The sequence below is a fragment of the Quercus suber genome, unplaced genomic scaffold (assembly GCF_002906115.3).
Source record: "Quercus suber isolate HL8 unplaced genomic scaffold, Cork oak 2.0 scaffold_105, whole genome shotgun sequence".
NCBI classification, from domain to species: domain Eukaryota; kingdom Viridiplantae; phylum Streptophyta; class Magnoliopsida; order Fagales; family Fagaceae; genus Quercus; species Quercus suber.
The window spans coordinates 1,185,446-1,209,821 of NW_027069570.1; the positions used below are offsets into that span (position 1 = coordinate 1,185,446).

At 35.3% G+C, this 24,376-nt stretch overlaps 2 protein-coding genes and 1 pseudogene across 2 annotated transcripts; all 3 read right to left on the reverse strand.

The window, feature by feature from the left end:
- Positions 1–542: 542 nt before the first annotated feature.
- Positions 543–6,297, reverse strand: LOC112040816 (protein STRICTOSIDINE SYNTHASE-LIKE 3). Its single transcript, XM_024073737.2, has 4 exons — positions 5,754–6,297; positions 4,506–4,781; positions 1,813–1,980; positions 543–1,157 (listed from the first exon to the last, which is right to left on the reverse strand). Exons 1-4 carry the CDS (start codon positions 6,083–6,085, stop codon positions 755–757), a joined length of 1,179 nt encoding a protein of 392 aa, XP_023929505.1. The 5' UTR covers positions 6,086–6,297; the 3' UTR covers positions 543–754.
- A 3,749-nt stretch (positions 6,298–10,046) lies between these two features.
- Positions 10,047–12,627, reverse strand: LOC112034956 (protein NRT1/ PTR FAMILY 1.2-like; annotated as a pseudogene).
- Positions 12,628–18,615: 5,988 nt separating this feature from the next.
- Positions 18,616–24,360, reverse strand: LOC112034909 (protein NRT1/ PTR FAMILY 1.2). Its single transcript, XM_024067732.2, has 4 exons — positions 23,359–24,360; positions 22,951–23,168; positions 20,070–20,617; positions 18,616–19,590 (listed from the first exon to the last, which is right to left on the reverse strand). Exons 1-4 carry the CDS (start codon positions 23,453–23,455, stop codon positions 18,729–18,731), a joined length of 1,725 nt encoding a protein of 574 aa, XP_023923500.2. The 5' UTR covers positions 23,456–24,360; the 3' UTR covers positions 18,616–18,728.
- Between the last annotated feature and the right edge of the window lie 16 nt (positions 24,361–24,376).

Consider the following 24,376-nt stretch of genomic DNA (forward strand, 5'->3'; position numbering starts at 1 on the left):
ACTATTTCGCTAAAAAGGAGAGATCGAACTTTAACATCGGAGTGCTGGTGGTTGAACACCACACCAGTGTTCTACTTGTTCTTTCTTTCATCCATTGTAGGCATCACCTTGAGTTAAGGTTACAATCATCTATATCATCATATCTCATGATCTTGAATCATCCATTAGTGAGGTCTAAAAGTTTGTCTTACTGAGTCTAATAAGTAGATAAGGGCAATTATGAAGTCAAGTTAAGGGAAGAGAGTACCTCCTGATTTCTCCGTAGGCCGCCATTTTCTAGCATGCCTTTGCTAAAGCATTCTTTGTAATTTATGACATTTAAGTAGGGGAGTGACTTTCTTTCCCTGTTCTTTGCATTTGCATTTCAAGGAATTGTGATTGCCAAATGAGAAAGGCAACAAAACAACTTTGGCATTCACAGAAAATGCCTTTAAGGATTTATACATGTCTCAAAAATCATTATTAATATATTTTACTTTTAAGTTTTAACTGTAGCATTAGAAGAAAGCAAAATGAACAAATTTCGCCATAAGTCAAAGTCAGTCCATGAAAACAAAATACTAAATACATATCGAAACATGGAATACAATCGTAAAATCATCATATTCTAGCACTGGTACTGAAAACATTTTGGATTCTATAAGTGGAAAATTAAGGGAAAAAACATTTTTTAGTGGGGGAAGTGTTCCATAGGATCTACCACCAGCATGAGCAATGAAAGCCCTTTATCAGGATTACAGATTTTTTTTTTGCTTCAATTCAAGTTGTAAACTGCAATGAAAGGCATCAAAACACTGCCCATCCACAGTTTCCCATCCTTCTCTTCCACTTCACTTATTGCCTTAACTACCTTCCCCTGACTGTCCTCCAATATCTGTAAAAGCTTACCCTCTGGACTGTACTTGACAACAACCCCATGGGGTCTGCCCCCAATGTGAAGCAGGAACTGAATTTTTGCAGGAACTGGGAGCTTGAGTAAAAATTTCCTAACTTGTGGGTATAACGCGCATAGATAAGTATACATATTTCGTCGACAGTGGACTGCCACCCAAAACTCGCCCTTTTCATTTGTCCTGACATTGTCAGGAAATCCAGGTAGGATTGCTAATACCTCTGAAGTCCCAGCTTTCTCACCTTTCAACCAATACTTGCGTAACCTACATAATCAAGATGATATCAGACTTCACTAATGACTAAAAGATTACTGCAAATATTATTTCTGATAACAATGGCTTCAATGACCCAAAAATATTCCCAGGAAACCTACTTGGGATATATGCATGCGGACTATATCAATTGATGATCATAACATACCAGATTACTTTAAAATTGTTCAGCTGTACCAATTTGATATAAAGGTATTATTTACACTGTTGAACAAAAAATATGGACAAAAATACAGATGAGTTACATGTTTCTCATAGATCTTCTGTCAAAAGGAAAAATGTCAAGGTAAGAGTACAGTACTTTGGAAAATATTTTCTGAGAAACATCTATCTAGCAACTTCAGAGTTAAAACTTCTTATAGAACTCTGCCAAAAGCAAACAATATTTGCTCTCTACAAGTCACATATAGTGATGTCAACTGATCTGTATCTCTCTCTCTCTCACATGAAAAGTATACCCAAGTAGTCTCATGATGAAAAGTATACCAAAGTAGTCCCAATTCAATTCCAATAATCGCATAATAAATTAAATTTGTGACTACTGACCACCAATTTAAAAGGCAAACAATGCAATGAATAACAATTGAGCAAAATGAGGGTCCATGTCGTGTGACTCTAGGCATACATTCACAGGGAGGGTACTCACCTGCCAATGGCTCCTTCACAAAAGACAAAGAAGGAACCATCTTTGCTTAAAGACACACCATTTGGGAATTGGATATTCCTAACAAGGACAGTGGTTTCTTTAGTAGTTGGATTGTATTTCAGTACCCTCCCAGTATCCTCTGCAGAAAAAACCAGCTGCATGAAGTTCCTGCATGAAATAACTGTGTTAACACTGATGCATAGTGGTTCTCATGCTGTAAAAAAGAAAAGGCCGAATGATCATTAAGAAACTAGCAGAAAAAACTGAGGAGTTCTACCGAACACAAAAAGAGCTGGAGAAATCTATTAGGGGCCACCCAGACAACTTGACAGCAGTAGCCTTAAATTACTTCTAAACCAATGACTTGCTGGGTGGCAACCATATTTAGTATTATACAATTTCAGAGTTCAGAAATTAACTGACTGACAATTCCGAAAGCATTTGGGTATTATATGAAAACAAGTTGATACAAGAGTTTTATACATACTGGGGAAAGAATCAAGAACAAATTCAAGCATTGGGAAAAAAATGGAGATGTCACAAATTCAAGCATTGGGAAAAAAATGGAGATGTCACAAATTCAAGATTCCAAAATTTTTGGTAGTTAAAATAACATAAGATCAGGAAAATTAAATATTCTCCCAAAATCTGAAATGTTAATGGAACCAAAACAACAACAACAAAGCCATTTTCTCAGAACTGTGAGGTTGGCTATGGATCCTCTTTTGTTCTTCTTTGCTATTCTATTCCTTCGAAAAACACACTATGTCGCCTCCGTAATTAACAAGTCATTTTTTAATATTTCTACGTGTTATTTTAGGTCTTTCTCTGCCTCTTTTCGTTCTCTCGTCTTTAATCAAATTACTCTTATTTACAAATGCATTAATCACTCTCTTTTGCATATGACCAAACCATCTCAAACGATTTGGCTTCATCATTTCATCAATGGGACCAACCACTATTTTTAATTGAATTTCTTCGTTTCGTATTCTATCTTTCCTTGCATTTTCACATATTCATTTTAAATTTAGATACACTCATTTTATAAACATATTTAGTATTCAATATCATATAGCATGCCTAGTCTTACAATAGTCTTGTAAAACCTTCCCTTTAATTTAGTAGGTATTCTACAATCACACATTATTCCTTCTGCGTTTCTCCACTTCAACCATCCTACTCTTATCCTATGATTCACATTCTCTTCAATCTCACCATTCTTACAATTATTAATCTGAGATATTGAAATCACTTACCCTGTGGTATCTCTTGGCCATCAAGTTTTACATCCCCTTCATCTTCGTTTCTCTTGTTACTGAATTTACATCCCCATATACTTTGTCTTAGACTTACTTAACCAAAAGCCTTTAAATTCTAAAGCTAAAGGTTTCAAGCCTGGCTTTGACTCCACATTTAGTTTCATCCACTAAAGTATATTGTATGCAAAAACCATACACCATGGAGCTTCATCTTGAATCAATCTAGTAAGTGTATCCATAACTAATGCTTAAAAACAAGAAAGAACATTGTTTTTGTTTTAAGAAATATTTGCCAATAATTTTTTATTTTTTTTATTGGTAAGTTACAAGTGCACCTAGTGGATTTTAAACCAGCAATCTTACATATCTAATGTTTTTGTGAATAATTTGCAAAAGATGTAATATTACCATGTTTACAATCATTCAGAATGTAAATCTGATAGAGATATTGAGGTTTAATCTGCATACTTAAGAAATTCATATAATTTGGTAAATTTGGATAAAGAAAATTCATTGCCACTTAAAAATTATCCATGCATACCATCATATCAAATATGCAGGTTAAAATGGGCAAAGTGGATGGTGAGACTCATTATACAAGAAAAACCCTACGTGGAACTTGGGTTTTTATTCATTTCTCAGTTGTTAATAGACACTCAGTGGGACCTGATATGACAAATTAAATACAACATTTTCAATTATCACAAATTTTGAATAAACATGTACAAATGCAAGATCTAAAATTAGACAAACCAAATTATATCACTTCCTGACAGGTCACTGCACCATCTGTCATTACTAATTTAACAGAAAGAAGTTACTCACAATCACTCTTTCAAATCAGTTGAATATCTCAAGGGTCATTGCAGGGGAAGTATCAACTCTCTCAAATTATCATTGATACTTTTTTGATAAATCGATAGTTCGGGAAAGAATGATTTGAACCCTAGATGTCTACATTGGAAATACCAAGAGGTGCCAGTTCAGTTACAAGGCTATTAGCCTAAAATTATCATCCATACTGATCTATGAAGTTAAAAACCATATACCCAGGTATGCTGGTCATTGCTATGAAGAAATATTAGTCCTTTTTCTAACTGCATTAGTTTTATGCACAGAAGTGTCATTTTAATGCCTTTCAGAATAAGACGATGTCCCACTGCAATAGAAGAAAGGGAAACTACATTCTTCTTTATGCCCTAAAGGACAATAAGCATTCTAATGCTTCTCACTTAAGTTTGTGCATTCTATTGTGCACTGTATAGGGGAAGTGGCATTTCAGCAGTGAGTGGGACACTACAACTAAAAAAGGGGGTCTCTTTGACATTCTCGAATCATGTATAACTAACTAACATCCAAAGCAGTAACAACTTCAAAAAAAATGCATTCTCATTTGTCACCTTCTCAGAAGGAATATAGCATTAAAGGGCCTACCTCCTCTGATACGTGGTGCTACTATCTGTAAAATAAATATTCCCTTCTTCATCAATGTCTAGATCATTGGTGAACCCCAATGGAACCCCTTCTGCCTCAGTTGTTAGTGATGTTGCCAAACCACCTTCTGGTCCCACCTTCAGTAGCCCAAAATATGCATCTGCAATGTATAAATCGCCTGTTTTCTTGTCAAATCGGAGCCCCAAAGGCCTGCCACATATGTGCTCATTTTTCAAGTAACTCAAAGGCGATGGTTTTGGATCACACAGTTCTGACCTGAATCCCAAATAATAGATGGAATACAGATTATAATTCCCAAAGGCATTATAGCAAAGAAAAATAACCAAAAGGCAAAAACACAACTGGGAATTATTTTTTAACAGAGTAGCAAAACACAGGAGAATGACTCAGACCAATTCTATTAATCAAGGAAGCTGTTAATTACATGGAGCCATTCATTTTCTGATCACATGTGACACGTTCTCATAATTTGTTTGCTTATAGGTCTGAACCATATGATGAAGACTACCAAACAGCGAATAAAAAGACAAACTATAACCAACATGATGGAAGATGAAAGAGTGTACTGAAGAGTGAAGAATACAAACATGAAGAAAACCACAAATTTAAATTAGAATCCACCAAGAAATAATTCCTTTACAAAATCCAATCAATGGCATCTTGGAGATTATAATTTATATGAGTGTGGAACGTGAACACAACAACACTTATGATAATCAAAACATACGACAATGACATAATTCTTACATCTCAATTAATATAATATTTCACATTTCCCTCACAAACATTTTTTTTTTTTTGGTAAATATAAATGGTTAGGGGGGCAACCAGTGGGGCTTTCCTACCATAATCGCTCACGGCACTTATATAAATGTGATTCAAATAAGTTATCCACGTCGCACTTTTTACATGTTTGCTCTTCTATCTATTCCATCTCTATTCCCTACTTTTCAATATGCAAATTCAGTATTTTCAGGCTAAATGCTCTCTCATGTCAAAGAATCAAGCTTTAAACTACTAACTCTTACCCAACAAAAAAGAAGCAGAAAAGGGTGCAACCCATGTAATTTCACTAAAAATATACAATATAAAAGCTGATATTATGAGTCACCATTTTCTTCACATGTGATGTGGGTCCCCCACAGAACATACCACCGAGCTCAGAAACTCATAAACCGACAAAAACCCAGAAACCCCAATGCACCAAAAAACAAGAAAAAAACTGACCTATTAGGCGAAGTGTAAGCGAAATCAATCCAGGACTGGCCATTCCAGAAGACGACCCGGCCATCAGCGACACCAGCATAGGGTCCACGGCCAAGAGGGTCAAAGGCTACACTCTCGGGGCCTTGGACTTGATTGAGAAACTTAATTTCCGAATTCTGAAGCAAATTCTGGGTGTCTTTCTCTGTGGGAACCTGGGACCAAGGTGGCATGTCCACTCTGTACGATTCGAACTCTGGGAAGTCAGAGATTGCACTGTGCCTCAAAGGGTCTGTGCCACAGTACAAGGCTAAGAGCAAGACGAAGAGCCCCGCCAAGGCTCCGAATGGTGACATTGTCGCTGAGACAGAGAAACAGAAGCTGAGAGGAGGTTTGGTCTCTGAGCAACGTGACAACACGTGCACTCCCTGTTAAAGGAATGAGTGTTACAGGTTCAAAGTTGAAAGAAAGGAAGGTAGATAGGGAGAGTCTTTGTACTTAGGCGAAAAAAATAAAAAACATCAGTTAGATGTGTGAAAGAGGAGTAGGTGAAGCATTTGCAGGTAGGGGTGGTAGATAAGGGACGTTGATATTAATGACCTTGTTTTTTAGTAGCATTGTGGCTGGTTCAATATTGGCCTAGTCATAAAATTATATTACTTTTATGGGATTGGTACATTGGTTAAGGTTGTTGATTTTATTATAATTATTTCAATTATTTATTTATTTATTCATGAGATAGTTAAAGAATAAGTATTTGTTAATTTGTTTTAATTGCATTCCAATGTAACCAGACTCATTAAAATTCTAAAAAAAAAAAAATGTATCTATAGCATGACACATCAAAAATGATACAAAAAAAAAAAATGTGTGCCACCAAACTTATTGTTAAGGATAAATTACCCTAATTTCCCTTGAGATTTTACAAAATGATACTCATAAATATTTCATGAAATGACCCTTCTCGTTAGTTTTTGTATATAAATACAATAGTTAAGTTTTCATCAATAATATTCAAATTTTTTTTTTTAAAGATTCATAATAATTTATACATATGGGTGGAAATGTCATGTATCCACAAACAGATAAACCTCAAAAGAGGAGAGTATCATTTCATTCATGGTATGGGGTTTTTTTTTAATGGAATATTGTGTTAGTTTAATCAAAAAGTGTGTATAGGGTCAGGTAAATATTGACTGCGGCATATGATGATTTGCGATTACTAACAATACCAATTTCAAACAAAAAAAAAAAAACTAATTTCATTTTACAAGTTGCAAATAACAATCTAAACTGAGGCAATCTTTTCAAAATTTGCTCTACCTTACAACCTTACTGTCTCATATAATTGTCATGTAGCATGTCTGTGACTTAGTCCATGGTCATGCAAACTTGGCGTTATCCCCGTGTTCCTCTAGTATATCACTGGCAGTCCTTCATCAGTGCAGCATGCACCTTTTGTTTGTTTTGGAGCTGTTTTGGCTAGGCGTACTAAACCCACTACGTACCACACACGAGCCGGCTCACCTGAATGTCATATTCGAGTGTGGACTTAGCTATTGTACTTTATACAAACCTTGAGGACGGTGTCATTTATATAAACGAGCATCCACAGCAGTGAAGACAAAATTTTAGCTATTTAGCTATACAAAAAGTCACTTTATCTATTTTACCTACACACATGCTGCAGCAGTGATCTATTTTAGTTTTCAACACAATAAATAATATATATATCACAATAAAATAATATAACTACTACAATAAAAAATTATTCTACTACAAAAAAAAAACTACAACCACCCTACCATCAGCCACAGCCAAAGCCACAGCCACAGTCACAGCCACAGCCACCGTCACCACCGCCACCAGTCCACAACCAAAAAAAAAAAAAAAACCCACAGCAGCACAAAACACGGCACAACCACCACCACCACCGCCAGTCCACAGCAGAAAAAAAAAAAAAAAAATCACCCCCAAAATCCACCTCCACCATCGCGGCACAAACAAACCACAACCACCATCACAGTAGCCTCAAGCTCAACCAAAATCAACCGACCGCATCCGTGGAATTCTCGACAAAACCTTCGACGAAGGCACCCATTTCCTCATCCCCTGGCTCCAAAAGCCTTTCATCTTCGACATCCGCACGAAGCCCCCACTCTTTCTCCTCCGTCTCCGGCACCAAGGACCTCCAGATGGCCAACCTAACCCTCCGCGTCCTCTCGCGCCCTGAGGTCACGCGCCTCCCTCAGATCGTCCAAGCCCTAGGTCTCGAGTACGACGAGAAGGTCCTCCCTTCGATCGGCAACGAGGTCTTGAAGGTCGTCGTGGCTCAGTTCAACGCCGATCAGCTCCTCACTGAGCGCCCGCAGGTCTCGGCGCTCGAGCAGAAGCAGGTGGCGCAGCAGGAGGCGAAGAGGTCGAAGTTTGTGCTGGCGAAGGCGGAGTAGGAGCGGCGCGCCGCCATCATTAGGGCCGAGGGAGTGAGAGTTTTGAGAGATGATGTTCAGATGGAGTGACTGAGGAGTGACTGAGGAGTTTTGAGAGAGAATCAGTTTTTGTTATTTTAATCGGTTGGGAGTAAAATATTATTATTTTTGTTTAGCTCTCAGCTACAGTACACATCTATTTATAGATGGGTATTGTAGCAATTCAGCTAAAATTTTTAGTTATTGCTCCACTGCTGTAGGGGTGTATTTTGTGTTTGTGGAGCTAAATTTTAGCAATATAGCATTATAGCTACACTGCTGTAAATGCTCTTACGAGGGAGAGGAGAGGGAGATGTAGTAGAGACCATTTGGCTGGAGCATTGGTGTTGCACGTTTACGTTTTCAGCCTTTTTTTTTTTTTTTTTCACGCGTCCCCAGCTTTTCAGAGACAGAGTGTTACTATAGCAACACTGTTGTGGATACTGTTCATTGAACAGTAGTCGCAACATGTGACTTTTTCACCCAACTTTTACTGTTCACGGACCCACAATTTTCACTTTTCAACAATTTTTTCATTAAAAATGGGTCCCACGGTACTATTCACACATTTAAAAATTATTTTGCTACAGTATTTTTCAGTTTTCAGTTTCAGTTTTCAGTTTTCAGCTGTATCCAAACAGGCCAGTAATCTATAATGAGGATGACGGAGAAAATAGAATTTTCTCCAAACTTGAAGTCACGTGGGAACACAATTTTTTTTTTTTTTTTTAATTTGACATGGCATGAAAATTTATTTTTTATTATTTCATCTGATTTTTTTTTTTTTGTCCAAAAGATAACGATACTAACCAAATTAACATAATATTTGAAAGGTTATGGATAAAATTGATATAATCAAAAAGTTAAGGACTAAATTTATATACAAAGTCAAAATTAATAAAAAATCAAATTAGAATCTAAATTGAATTCCAATTGTTGTATAGTTTTGCTCCACACATCATATTTAAGTTTTTTTTTTTTTTTTTAATTTTGTTTTAAGTAAGTTAATGTTGTACGAAAGAAGAAGAGTCTAATATAAGTAAACCTTTAAAAAACTCAATTAAAAAGAAGTTACCTCATGTGTGCATCCCAAAAAAAAAAAAATACTATAAAAAAAGAGTAAATCTCATATATATATATATATAAGGACAAAAAAATCTAGCAGCCTAAGCCCACTTAGAACAGTGAGTTGTACAGTTCAACCTTGGCTCAAATCAATAAAATTTGTAAGAGAGAGAAACGAACAACAAGATAGGGCTTTGCTTGAGGATGAAAATAAAGAAGAAAAGGCTAATATTATAGAATAGATGAGCATATATCCCTCCACAAGCTTGCCAGAGGAGGTTAAGATTATACAAAAAGTTGCATTGTTCACTCTCTTCTCTCAATACTCTTCTTGTTTCTTTTTGACACTTCTGTCTCGATCCCTTTTTCCATTAACCCATACTTTCTTATATACTTCTCATTTTTTTCATATCTCAACCATCCATCCCTATCTAACTAGCTTTCTCCCTTGACACTTGTCTCTTTCTACCTTTGAATAAGGTGGTAGAAGGAGTTTACTTAGCTGTAACTTACACTATTCAGGTCACTTCCTCATCAATACAGCTGATAAAGTTGTTATCCACCATTTAATGCAGAGACGACAGGCTACTTCAAACTAGAAATTTCCCTTATGACCATTGACCCTCTCTCTCTCTTCAGATTCTCGCTCCCACTTGGAATGTCTTAGAGTACCTTGACTCATCTCTTCCTTTCCTCGAGGTGGCTTTCCTCCTTGGGCTTGTGGACTGTAACATCCCTATAATTATACTGCAACTCTTCAAATCCATCCTTGGTCTTTAGGCACTCACAATATATATATATATATATAACCTTCTTCAATTGCAATTCTCCTCTTTATGTTTTCTGTTATTGCTGCCACTGCCAATGCTGCACAAGCAAGCAGCAATCCTATCCCCATCCGGACTTCGGTGCTGAGGCCTTTGGACCGGCCCGTGTATTTTGCCAGTAATGGAACCATTACGCGATCAGAGAATGCAACCCATATTGTTAGTGTGACAACCATGAACACCGTGAAGGATCCAGCTGGAATTTCAAAAGTTTTGGTGATATGTCTATCCATGGATTTTGCTTGGAGTGTGGAAAATGAGTTCTGGTTCATGCACAGAAACATGACGATGCCTGTGGACCACATGGGAATGACTCTAAGGAGAGCTTTGAGTGACTCTACTTGTTCTATTGGGCATAGACTCCATGAATCTAAAGCTGACCCGTCCGGATTCAGGTCTCTCTCATGATCCCTTATTATGCAAGCTTTGTTTAGACACCTAGAAAGAGTTCAAAAGGTATTAATTAATCCTCAGCATAATTTTGGGAATCAGTATTCATGACTCAATGCTAGTAGTTAGCTAATTCACTGGAAAATTATAGTCCAAAACAATTTAAGAAGTTCCACAAAGCCAAGAATAGTATACGTAAGTGTGAATCACATATCAACAATTTCAAGCATTGTAATAATAAGAATACCTTAAATTATCAGTTGGGACAAGGAAGTTTGAATCGTGGCTGTGGCAATACTGATCAGAGTTATTTTGAGGGAGACTAAGCTTTCTGTTCTTGAATGCCACGGTTAGAACTTGAACAAACCCAGTAAGCAAGCTCTTACTAGGCTTCACTTTCACATAAAGAGAAGATCCAGCTAGGAATATTACAGTAGAAATCATCATAAGAATTACGGGCACTCCAAACCTGACTTTCCATCCCAATTGATCTTGAACGTACACAATTATAGTCAATGCAAGAACTGTTGATACTCCAATCGAAGTGTAATACCAATTGAAGAAGCTCTACAATAGCCTCTCATTGTTGGGATTATCTTTGTTGTCTAATTGGTCTGCACCAAAGGCTATGGAATATGGTCTACCACAACCAGCTCCAATGGATATTAGCCCAAAGGAAGACAACAGAAGAGCCAACTGAGCTGCTGTAGCAGACTCGCATACTTGGCTGGACTGGTCACAGGAAGGAGGTTTCAACTGTGGCATCAATGCAGTCGACCATAAAATAGTCATCCCCTGTTGAGACATACCAGATTTGAGTACCGATTATCTAATTAATATCAAAACTATTCCTCCATTTGTTCAACTAAAGATTTCCTTTAAAAAAATCAAAAATTACTCAAGGAAAATTAGAGAAAATAAGCCCCACATGTGTCGACTGTCAATATAAATCCTGCGTTATTGTTAGCCAAGTAAAGAAAATGATTCCCTAACTTTTTCCCGGATGAGAAAACTTTAAAGACAGTTCCTTATGTGTTGTAGCATTGATTCCCAATTAAATTCAATCAAGTGATAGCATTCACTAATCAAACATTGAATTTCACTCTTGTTAAGAGAAGATAATAACATTTGTGTTACATTGAATTTAATTGGAAACCTAAGCTTTGCCTGTTCCCAAAATTTTCCAACAAAACAAACAAGTCAAGATCCACATGTATGTACTAATGGTAATCTTTTCTATGCGTATTAAAGACTAACTTACTATATATCAATAAAAATATACATATATATATATAGAAAAGGTTATCATGTCTTTAGGATTTTTTTTCCTTGAAGAAAATTACTCCCAAAATACATTTTCCTAGAAAATATATTATCCCCTGGGAACAAAAAGAACCTAGAAAAGTAACTTATAATTGGACTTACAAGAAGGCTAGAGATGGATCCGAGTGAGATGACCCGAAACCGACCAAAATAAGAATCAGAGAGGAAAGCACCAAAAATGGCCATGACATTGGAAATGGCTGACCACATTAACAGAATGCTTGATGCACTGGGGCTGTTTTCATGTTATAACTCCCAATCAAGTAAAGTATCATGTTAGGCATAAGCCCATAGGCCATAGCTCGCTACCTTCTCAAAAGACTCATTCACTGCCTCCATCAAAAAAATGAAAATCAACAAATAAGTTTAACATATATATACATATATATGTGATAATGTTTTTCAGCATATGTATATGTTCGCATATAATATAAGTATGTGCGTGGGTGCATATGTATAAAAGTTCAAATTTGATTACCTATGATGAAAGGCATGGTTCAAAAACCACCCTTTCTGGGCTTTGCTTTTGCAGCTTGATGGGGTTGCTCGTTTTCGTTCGAACTCATGCACTTCTCCTCTGCCACTATGTGCTCCATGGTTTTGATTACTGGATGGAAGTTCAATTGAAAAAACAAAAAAACAAAGAGACAAAGAAAGAAAAATCTCTCTCTTATAGCTACAAAAGCTTCCCTATGATCTGCTATTCTCTGTTGAAACAATTTCCTACCTTTTACATGCCAAAAAAGGAAAGACCGCAAAAAGTTCTTTGCCGAGTAGACCTTTCCATATGGAGTGGGGAGAGCTGCGAAAATGACTACTTGTAAGGATATTATATATCTTTTTGAGCTTCAACTTGGTGACTTGAGCTCACATATTTGATTTTTTCTCATGTTACAATCAGGGGCGGAGCCAGGAATTTTTGTTTGGGGGGGCCAAGTTGCGATGCTAACATATTTATCAAGACAACTTCTAGACCCACACACACATATATACACACACGCACGCTTTTTATTATATACACACACATATATATACACACTTTTTTATTTGATAAGTTATATATATATACACACACCCAACCAAAAAAATATATATTTTTTAATATTTTCAATCAAAATTATTTTTGACGGCAATCTTTCATAAAAAAATTCATTTTTTCTATTTTCATAGTCAAAATCTTAAAAAAATTTATTTTAAACACAAATTATCAAATTTTATGCTAAAGTAAGTAAAAAATCTTTCAATTGAACTAATGAAAAGAAGTGTAATACCAATTGAAGAAGCTCTCCAATAGCCTCTCATTGTTGGGATTATCTTTGTTGTCTAATTGGTCTGCACCAAAGGCTATGGAACATGGTCTACCACAACCAGCTCCAATGGATATTAGCCCAAAGGAAGACAACAGAAGAGCCAACTGAGCTGCTGTAGCAGACTCGCATACTTGGCTGGACTGGTCACAGGAAGGAGGTTTCAACTGTGGCATCAATGCAGTCGACCATAAAATAGTCATCCCCTGTTGAGACATACCAGATTTGAGTACCGATTATCTAATTAACATCAAAACTATTCCTCCATTTGTTCAACTAAAGATTTCCTTTAAAAAAAACCAAAAATTACTCAAGAAAAATTAGAGAAAATAGGCCCCACATGTGTCGACTGTCAATATAAATCCTGCGTTATTGTTAGCCAAGTAAAGAAAATGATTTCCTAACTTTTTCCCGGATGAGAAAACTTTAAAGACAGTTCCTTATGTGTTGTAGCATTGATTCCCAATTAAATTCAATCAAGTGATAGCATTCACTAATCAAACATTGAATTTCACTCTTGTTAAGAGAAGATAATAACATTTGTATTACATTGAATTTAATTGGAAACCTAAGCTTTGCCTGTTCCCAAAATTTTCCATCAAAACAAACAAGTCAAGATCCACATGTATGTACTAATGGTAATCTTTTCTACGCGTATTAAAGACTAACTTACTATATATCAATAAAAATATACATATATATATAGAAAAGGTTATCATGTCTTTAGGATATTTTTTCCTTCAAGAAAATTACTCCCAAAATACATTTTCCTAGAAAAGACTCATTCACTCCCAATCAAGTAAAGTATCATGTTAGGCATAAGCCCATAGGCCATAGCTCGCTACCTTCTCAAAAGACTCATTCACTGCCTCCATCAAAAAAATGAAAATCAACAAATAAGTTTAACATATATATACATATATATGTGATAATGTTTTTCAGCATATGTATATGTTCGCATATAATATAAGTATGTGCGTGGGTGCATATGTATAAAAGTTCAAATTTGATTACCTATGATGAAAGGCATGGTTCAAAAACCACCCTTTCTGGGCTTTTCTTTTGCAGCTTGATGGGGTTGCTCGTTTTCGTTCGAACTCATGCACTTCTCCTCTGCCACTATGTGCTCCATGGTTTTGATTACTGGATGGAAGTTCAATTGAAAAAACAAAAAAACAAAGAGACAAAGAAAGAAAAATCTCTCTCTTATAGCTACAAAAGCTTCCCTATGATCTGCTATACTCTGTTGAAACAATTTCCTACCTTTTACATGCCAAAAAAGGAAAGACTGCAAAAAGTTCTTTGCCGAGTAGACCTTTCCATATGGAGTAGGGAGAGCTGCGAAAATGACTACTTGTAAGGATATTATATATCTTTTTGAGCTTCAACTTGGTGACTTGAGCTCACATATTTGATTTTTTCTCATGCTACAATTATGATTTAGATGTATGTTGTTGTTGTTACTATTTTTTTTTTTTTTTTAAGGATATTATTATGAGTAAGACTTAAGTATACTACTTATGTGTTGTTCCTTAGGTTTCTATTTTAAAATTCTGCTATGTAAATTTTTTCTCATGAGAAGGAAGTGTATTTTTTAGTTAAGTAATCACATGGCTAAATTTTAAGAGGAGAACTTAAAGAATATCATATAACGTATTATATCTAAGTTTTGTCATATTATTATTAATAATGTAAAGGAAGATCAATTTCTTACAAGTTTGCTTATAAGTCACCCTTAAATATATTACTTCAATAATTATATTTAAAAAAATGTTTAAAATTTTTGTATGTTTCCATTTTCCTCTTTTACTTGGAACTCGGATTTCATAAATTTTTGTGCACTGGAAATAAAATATGCTATAGTATGTTGTGTCATGTGTGTACATAGACTTTCTTATAATAAATAAATATACGTTTAATTTCTTTGGTGCATGCACGTGATATGATATACACGACAACATCATCATGCATCAAGATCTACTTGTTTGTATGCTAGTACATAATTATATACAACACAATAATTAAACTTATCTTTTTTGGCTGAATCAATATATAAAACATATCTGCCTTTACTACTTTCTGCACACACATGTATGAAATAATAAATGGGTAAAATTATGAAAAGAATCGTATTGTTGAGTTTAGAATTGAAAGGCTTAGGGAGTGTTTGGTAGAGTAGTTTGAAAATTGTTGTTTGTAGTTTTTTAAAATACGTGTGGGTGAAAAAGTGTGTTGAAATGTGTGAAATGCTGTTTAAAAACTAAAAAATGTTGTTTGAAAACACAAACCAAACGGCCCTTATTAGTCTTGAGGTTGTAGGTAAGGTTTGCTTCCTTTGAAATAATATTCCAAACTCAAATACAGTGGCTTTGGTCTCCCTTTTGCATTGTTATAGCCTTATAGGAGGTAGAATTTGAGCCGAAGAGTTTTAGTAGTAGAAGTAGCGTTTGCTGTACTGTATTGGTTTACAAAACTAAACCTCAAATGTATGTATGTCACAGTAGGTGGTATTACACTTTGAATGGAGTTTAATGGTTTTTAAGTCTCATAAAAAGAACAATTAGTTTTGAGATGGAGTGACATAACTTGCCGACACAATTACATAATTAAATTTAATAGAAAACTTAAGATATAAATGTTTATTATCTCCCAAAAAAAAAAAAAAAAGCAATATTTAAGAAAGGGTGCCAAAATCTTATTAAAAAAATTCAAAGGAATGGAGAGTGTGAAAAGAATCACGCATTCAACATTATTTGTTAGGATCGATGTGGTGCTGATTAAGGTAAGGATCCTTTTCCAAGGTACCTGTCCAGAGATTACTTTGGAGCTAGTGCTTCGTTAGGCTCTCAAGTTTCCTTCTTTCGTAGGGGGTAAAGTTCAAGCTAGTGGCTGATAATTTGGAATAATCATTCAAAATAAAATCCTCGGAGCCATATAATTATCACTGTTTTGCTATTTTGGAATGATCTTATTCTCTGGAAATTGATCCAGCTTAACTCATACATGTCTCTGCAGTCTCAGCTCCAAACTCTCCAAATTTTGGAAATTTTATTTGATTCTTAAACGTAGTGGTACCAATGGAGCATAAAAAGCAGGCTACCAATAAGTGTAAGAGCTAAGGTGATATGTTAAGGATTTACTATAATTGATAATGGCATCCCTAATTTGTGGCGGCTATAGGAATTTTTTCTAGAGTGTTCCTTAAAAAGCATCAATTACACAATCTAATAGAAATAGAAATTCATATATTAACAACAACAACAACAATCAAAAAACACGCAAATGCATAGAGTTTACAATTGTTTTTTACGAGGAAATCGTTGCATGGTAGTCTAATTATCAATACTCCAAGTTACATCTCTTTCAATATAACTATAATGTGTTACATTGTTGTTTCATTAATTATAAAATTATTAATTGTTGTTTAGCCTAACATAATTTAATTTGTTTGTCTTTTATAATGCATTGGTTAATTAAATTATTAATTATTATTTATTAGTTGCTTCCCCCAATTAATTATTGATTAATTAAATTATTATTTACTAGTTGCACTAGCACACACCTCATGTGCATTTACTTCCCTCAATTCAAATATCCCACCCAGCTCCATGCTCTCATCCATCCCCCACTCAACAAACAAGCCCCATGGCCTTCAATCACAAGAGCCAATCAGATAAATTCACAATTACAAATCACAATACACTAAAAGACAATTAATTGTATCTTACCAACACCAACGGATAAAGCCAAAAACAGGGGCAAATATGAATAAAGTTATAAGGTAAAGCTAAGCAAAAGCAATTACCCAATCATAGTTCAAAGAGAAATAGAGAATCAGATAAAGTCTTAAAGAGAGAGAGAGTCTCATTTCATTTCACTTTCATTCTTCAGATAAAGAGAGAGAGAGATTGAGACGGAGAGAAACCCACTAACCCAAATCCAATAACCCGTATATGTGAGAGAGAAAAAGAGAGAAAAGTTAAGTGTAAAGATGAAATATCTTGAGGTTGAGGGAGCAGGGAGGCCTGAGGCTAAGGGGCGGCATCGTCGGGCAGCATGTCGAGGCGAGGAAGTCCAATCTTCAATCTGATGTGTTCTGCAGTTCTGGAGCTCGAGTTTGAGACCCGATCTCCATTTGTTGGTTGTTATCGTCCGTTGGTTTCTAATTTTAGTATATTGGGTTAGGTTTTTTTCTTTCTTTCAACATCTATTAGTGTTTGGTTGTGTCGTCTGTTGGTTTCTGATTTCGATATATTGGGTTTTTTTTTTTTTTTTTTATTTTGCTTGAAATTAGAACAAATAATAATAATAATAATATTTTTATCTGAGGGTATTCCTAATTTTTTTTTTAAGGGTAAAAAAATTAATTATTATATATAATTTTTTTTTCTTTTCAAGTCATGGTGTTTACCTTGGACTGAACATGGCACCGCCACTGTCCCTAATGCCCAACATAAAGGTTCCTTTTTAGCAAGACTGTCACAAGGAAAATTGTTAACTTGCAATAGAAAATGCGAAAGTTACAGAGAAAAGTCACTATTTATTGTCAAAGAAAAAAGGAAAGAAAAGAAAAAAACACCATGTAAAATAAAGTAAATTAAAAAGTTTAGAGAGAGAGAAGAAGGGAGCAGAAGAAAGGGTTTACATGATTTGGCTTGTTGACCTATGTCCATGATGAAATACCCTTTCTTGAGTACATTTGTCTATGCTAAATTGTGAATTACAAAAACTTAATATAGAATATCATTTGTTGAGTACATTTTTCTATCTTGAATTGTGAATTTCAACAACCCGAAATAGGACATACACTCCGTTGTTTTAATGGAAAACCTTATGTGAAGATAATTTTTTTTTTTTGGTAGTATTAAATAGGACATACGCTCCGTTATTTTAATAGAAATCCTTATGTGAAGATAATTTGTCTATATTTGGTAGTATTAAAAAAATTATCTTTTAACTATCTTTTAACTTTCTTTATTTAGCTTAGCATAAAATATAGTTTTTTTGTACTAAAAACTTCTTGAATACAACTCATGTGATTCTAAATAAAGAATACAACTCTATATTACGTGAAGCTAAATAAGGGGATTGAAGAGCTAGTTTCTCACCTCATTTTAATGTCACTACCAAACATAATTAAGAAAATAGAATAGTTTTCTAAATAATTCTTTTTAGAAAATAATTCATTTTTCAAAAATTGTTAATGTCGAAACAAACAAAGCTTATATTATAAACACACAATAGTTGACTTATTGTGTTGACTTATAGGCCACTAATCATGACTAAATCAAAGATAATTGATATGCCTTGATTAAGGGACTTAATAAAGGGTCATTATTAACATACGTAAATAAATAGTGAAATATGTAGTCAAGTAAAAGATTAAGTTCCTGTTTTAAGATTCTGCCATGTGGATTTTTTTCTATGGAGAGAAAGTATATTTTTTAATTAAGTAGCCACATGGCTGAATCTTAAAAAGGAAACTTGAAGAACAACACCTAAAATATTGTACCTAAGTTTTGTTCTTTTATACAAATTGATTACTATAATCTGATTAAGAACATACATATGGAAAGAAACTACACATTAAACTTCCTTAAAACAATTAATATTCATCACTTACCTATCTTCGTCATCTAAAACCCTACTTCTCTCTTCTTCACAAGGACCATAAGCCTTACTACAGAAAAGGAAATACATGAGATTAGCCGAACTCAAACCAGTTAGAAGCCAATAGTAGTAATCATAGTGGGCCTTATTGATGTTGCTTGAAACCCAACTTTCTCCTCCTTTTTTGGTAACATTATCAACTGTATTCAGTATAGAACTTGCTACTAAGCTTGCAACAGACATCCCTAATCCAAAAAGGGTGGTGGCTATACTAGACATGCTTTTAGGCAATTGAGAGTAATAGAACTCATTTTGCCCAATTGCATTGAAAGCCTCACCCAAGCCGGCAAAGATATAATAAGGCAGTAGCCACATTGCTGACATGCTCACCACGGCTTGTGGATCATCAGAAAATCCTTCCTCAATTGCAAGTTCCCGCCTAACACTCTCTGCAATTGCCATTGCTGCCATTGACATGCATGAAAAAAAGAGTCCAATTCCCATTCTTTTTTTCTCGTTGAGACGGCATGGTTTTCCACTGACTTTTGATGCTAGAGGGAGAACTACACGATCGTACAAAGTAATCCAAAGTGTTATAGTTATAACCAGAAACACGCTAAAGGAGCCTGCAGGAATTTCAAAGTATGGAGTAATGTGTCGGTCCATGGAGGCTGCTTGGAGTACTGGAAAAGAGTTCTGACTGAGAGTTACAGACATCATGATTCCAGCCGACCATAATGGGATTACCCGGATTAATGCCTTTAGCTCTTCTACTTGATTAACTGTACAAAGACTCCATGGATCTGTAGCCCTTCCATCTGGGCTTAGGTCTTGTAGAGGATTTTTTATAATGCATGCTTTGTTCAGAAACCTAGGCAGTCAATGAAGTCAAGGCACAGAAAGGTGATGCTCATAAAAGTTATGACAATTTCATGTTTATATTATGATGCTTCTGTGCGCAAAGATTTTTCATGGTGTTAATGGTACAAATGTGATTGAAATAATTAAATTACAGGCATCCAGAAAAGCTTTATAATGATAAACAAACACTAGAGGAAAAAAAAAAGTCAAACATGGAGAATGCATACTACATGCATCCAACTGGTTGTTTCCAACTCAGGCCAACTTAAATTGATTGACAATTCACCTCCAAGGGGACAGCAATTTCTAAATGACAGAAGTACTCTATTCTATACACTAAAAAAGGGTGCTCCTACCTCAGGTTGTAATGGCTAAGCAATAAAATAAACCAGGAGAAGTGGCCTTTGCAGTATGCTTGTCAAAAATTAATGTAAAATCTGATCTGACAAGTTAAAACATAACCAAGATAAAATGATAATTTGATGATACCTTAGTTTTTCACTTGGCAAGAGGAGCATTGATCCATTTATACGATGGTAAATTTCAGGTGTGGCCTGAGATGATAATCGCATACGTCTATTTTTATAAGAGGCTACTAGAACTTGAGTGAACCCAGTAAGCAAACTTGAATCAGACTTCAACTTGACGTAGAAAGGAGAAGCCAAGAAGAATGAAAGGACAGACAAGGACATAAGCAAGGCAGGGATTCCAAAACCCACCATCCACCCCATCTTATCTTGAACATACACAATAAAAGTCACAGCAATGAGTGCTGATGCAGTTTTTGAAACATAGTACCAGCTGAAAAAGCTCTCTAACATCGCTGCATTTCTTATGTTGTCTCTCTTGTCTAACTGATCTGCACCAAATGCCAAGGAGGATGACCTTAAGCCACCAGCTCCTATAGCCATCAGCCCAAAAGAAGAATATAAGTGTAGAAGTTTGAATGCTGTTGAGAAGTTGCAACTGCTACTACTTTGGCTGCATGAAATCTTTGCTTGTGAATTCAAGGTTGTTAACCACAAAAGAACCATCCCCTGTTACATATAAAATTACATTGATTTAGCATATTTGTATTGCACATAGCTTCCTATGGTAATGTGAAAAACAATTAAGATTACACAAAATTATAAGTGGAACTTTTTGCCAGGCCCCTCCATGCCACCCATTTCAATTCAGAGCCAGGTTTAGTCCCCGCATGAAAGTCAGCCATGTGGCCAGCATATTGTCCAACATAAACTTCCATTTTTACAGAAAAATCCCCTGATCTGGAATGAACTGAATTTTAGCAGTACTGCTTAAGCTGTACTCGTGGAAGAGAATAAATGCTCAGAAAAATAGAAAGCAAAAATTGGTATCACACAACATGAAAAGTCGTCACAAAATCCAAATTGGCATTTTCTACTTCCCATCAGTATTGTGCCAGGTATAAAGAACACACAAGAAGCATGAATAAGAACACTTCCATGCTCAATTATACATAATTGAAATTATATTCATTTGAGAAAGCCACAGTAACCAAATTCAGATATGGGATAAGGTATGCAGCATAGCGATACATCAAACTATAAAATTTTCAAGATGTGCACATGAAGGGTTCTTTTTCTTTAAAACTCTGACTAGTAAATTGTGCAAATATTCATGTTCCATGTTAAATATGAGAATTAGCTTAACTACAAAATTTTCTTAATAGCTCTCAATATAAAATGTCATTAGCACACCCCCCCCCCCCCACCAAAGATAAAATAAAGCTTCCCCTCCCCCAAATATAAACTGCACTTGATATTACTGCTGGAGATGAAAATTTAATGCTTGTTTGGATAGAGGGGGGGAGGAGGAGGAGGAGGAGTGAGGGGATAGAGTAGAGTTGCTAAAAATAAACTAATTTTGTACTAAATCTACTCTATTCCCCTCAATCCAAACGAACCATAAGGCCAAATAATTGTAACCTCCCTGAATGTACGTTTTCGAATACAAAAGCAGCTAATTCTGAAATTAAGAATTGCAACTTCAAACCATAGTTATGCTGCTTACAAAATAGCTTAAGTTTTGTATTGTCGATACCGCAATTTAGGTTGGAAACATGTAACAGAACCCACAAGGAGGTAAATGTTAACTTTTCAATGTTCCATAATTCGTTCCCCCCCCCCCCCCCCTCCTCATCTCAATTTCCTCTGTAGTTTTCACCTGTAAAGATATTAGAACTCACCATTTGTTTTGTTCACTTAAAGAAAATTAGAAACAGTTGTACATAATTGTAGCTCAATTAGATGACTTTTGACCAACGGCTTTTAGTACATACTGCGGTTAAAAAAATTAAAATGAAGCTTAAGTTGGTTTCTAGAAAGTATTTCAATAATTTGACAGCAACCTTTAGTAAAAACTAGCGACAAGGATGCAGCACCAAACTTTTAGTATAATTCAGATGAGAGGAGACAAATGCAAGGGCCCAGATCCAAACTTTTAGTAAAAACTAGTGACAAGGATGCAATCGCTTGTAAGAAAGCCAATAAATAACTTGTGAGACACAAACTGCGAGCCAAAAATAATAAGTGAATAACAATTAACCAAAAGGAAACTTTTTTTTTTCCATCATAAAAGTAATATCTGGAACATACACAAAGCACACTTGATGCAGGGGATACTAGTTCAGCGAAAACATAATCTAAATGAATGTTTTGTGTGTGTGTGTGTAAAGGAAATTTATGATAAATATCTAGTTAATGGGTATCCTGAGGCATTGATTAAGAGAACAATTTTTTTTTTTGAGAATCAATTAAGAGAACAAATTAAAAGAACATATGTATATGTATATGCCGCAAGCCTGCAATACACAGTGGTGTGTTGTACAGTACAGATTGATTTTTATATAAAAGAATCATTTAATAGGATATAAGATGTCAAAGGTTTTACAGCCTAGTAAAGGTCTCTTTTTTAAGGCAAAACCGGAAATTTGAATGATTCACCTACAATGAAATGAAAAGGGGGGGGGTGGTATATATTGCTGTCCTCTTGGTAAATCTTTGGCTCTAGGTGTGAGTGTGACCTTGTGGTTCACACCAAATTTCTTTGCAAAAAAAAGGAAATTGAAATGCCGGCTCCATGCAATAAAGCATAAATAAATGTAAGGGAATTCTACATTTGGCAAATAATGTTTACTTCTATGCCATTTTCATATGTCATCACAAGGAGAATAATAAGATATCCATAAAATGCCAAATAACATAAACAACATAAAAATTGTCAAAATAGTCCTTACAGCAAAGAGAAGGGTGATCTTGACTCAGAAAGCTAAGCAATACTGAGAAAACAAAGGTGCAAAAAAATTATTGTGACAAAAATAGTGGGAAATAGGATTGGAAATTGTTACCATAAGGCTAACGATGGAACCAAAGCCGATCATCCGGTACCGACCCACATAAGAATCAGCGAGATAAGCACCAAGAATCGGCATGAAATTGGTTGCTGCAGACCATAGGAACAGCACATTGGCTGCACTGGCTATTTGCATACCAAACTCTCTTGTCAAATAAAGTATCATGTTTGGCATTAGCCCAAAACTTGCCACACCCTCAAATGCCTCATTAGCTGCCACACACACACACACACACACACAAAATATTAAAAACAAAAACAACTACAACATATAAGCTTGAGAGAGAGAGAGAAGAAAAGAAAAGAAAACCCCATATATGATTATATGCTTGTATGGTTATTGTGTTGTGTTTGCGTGCGTTTATGCATTGTATGAAATAAATTTGTGTTTGTGGAGAGGTACCTATGATGAAAGGCAAGGTTTTGAAGCCACCCTTGGTCTTGTAAGTGTCTAACAGTGGCTCTTCGACCATATCTTTCTCATCTGAAGGATTTTCCATTTGATTCTTCCCACTGTAAATGTGCGTGCGCTGTGTGTGTGTGTGTGTGTGTGTGTGAGAGAGAGAGAGAGAGAGAGAGAGAGAGAGAGAGATGTCTTGGAATGAAGAAACACCAAGATCAAATGGGTCGGTGGAATAACCGGAAAAAGATGGTTACCCAGGATAACCAGGAACTAGCAGTAAAATATGTGGACCATATTTGTAAAAGATTACTGTTAAATTATACACGGTGTGTATACTCTGGACACATAAATTTCTGTTTCTTTGTCTTTTCTTTTTTTCAAAATTATAATTGAAATCTTGGCAAGACTATCTTTTTTTTTTTGAGAAACTTGGCAAGACTATCTGGTACAACAAACATTAATTTTTGTGCTAACTGCTGCTCACTAATTGAATTTCTAGTACCTACTTTTCATAGTATTCTAGTTTTTGAGAAACTATCTATCTCCTCGCTCCTCAGACAGACTTTCCAAAATCAATAACAAACGCATTACCAAATTACAAAGTTAGTTCTTATTTTTTACATTATATATCAATTTAATCCCTAATTTTTCAAGCTAATCCTTAAAAAAAAAAATGATTTTTTATACCACGTCCATTACCATCCTCCGCCATATCAGACTTTAAAAAAAGAAAAAAACGAATTGTGTGTTCCCACGTAATCTGGAAACCCAAAAGAAGAAGGAGACGAAAAAGAGGACAAGGGTGAGGGGTAAATCTGTAAAATCACAAGAAACATCTTGATCAGACCCCTTTGTTTGTGTGGTTGATGATGGAGGTTATACTAGGTGGTCCCACCACGTTTAGCATCGAGGAGGTGTCGATTCATCAAGTAATTAACTTTACTGGGAAATCAATGTGGTTTGCTAATGTTATCAGAAGTGGAAGTGGGTACTGTGAAGGATTTGGATTGAAAATTCT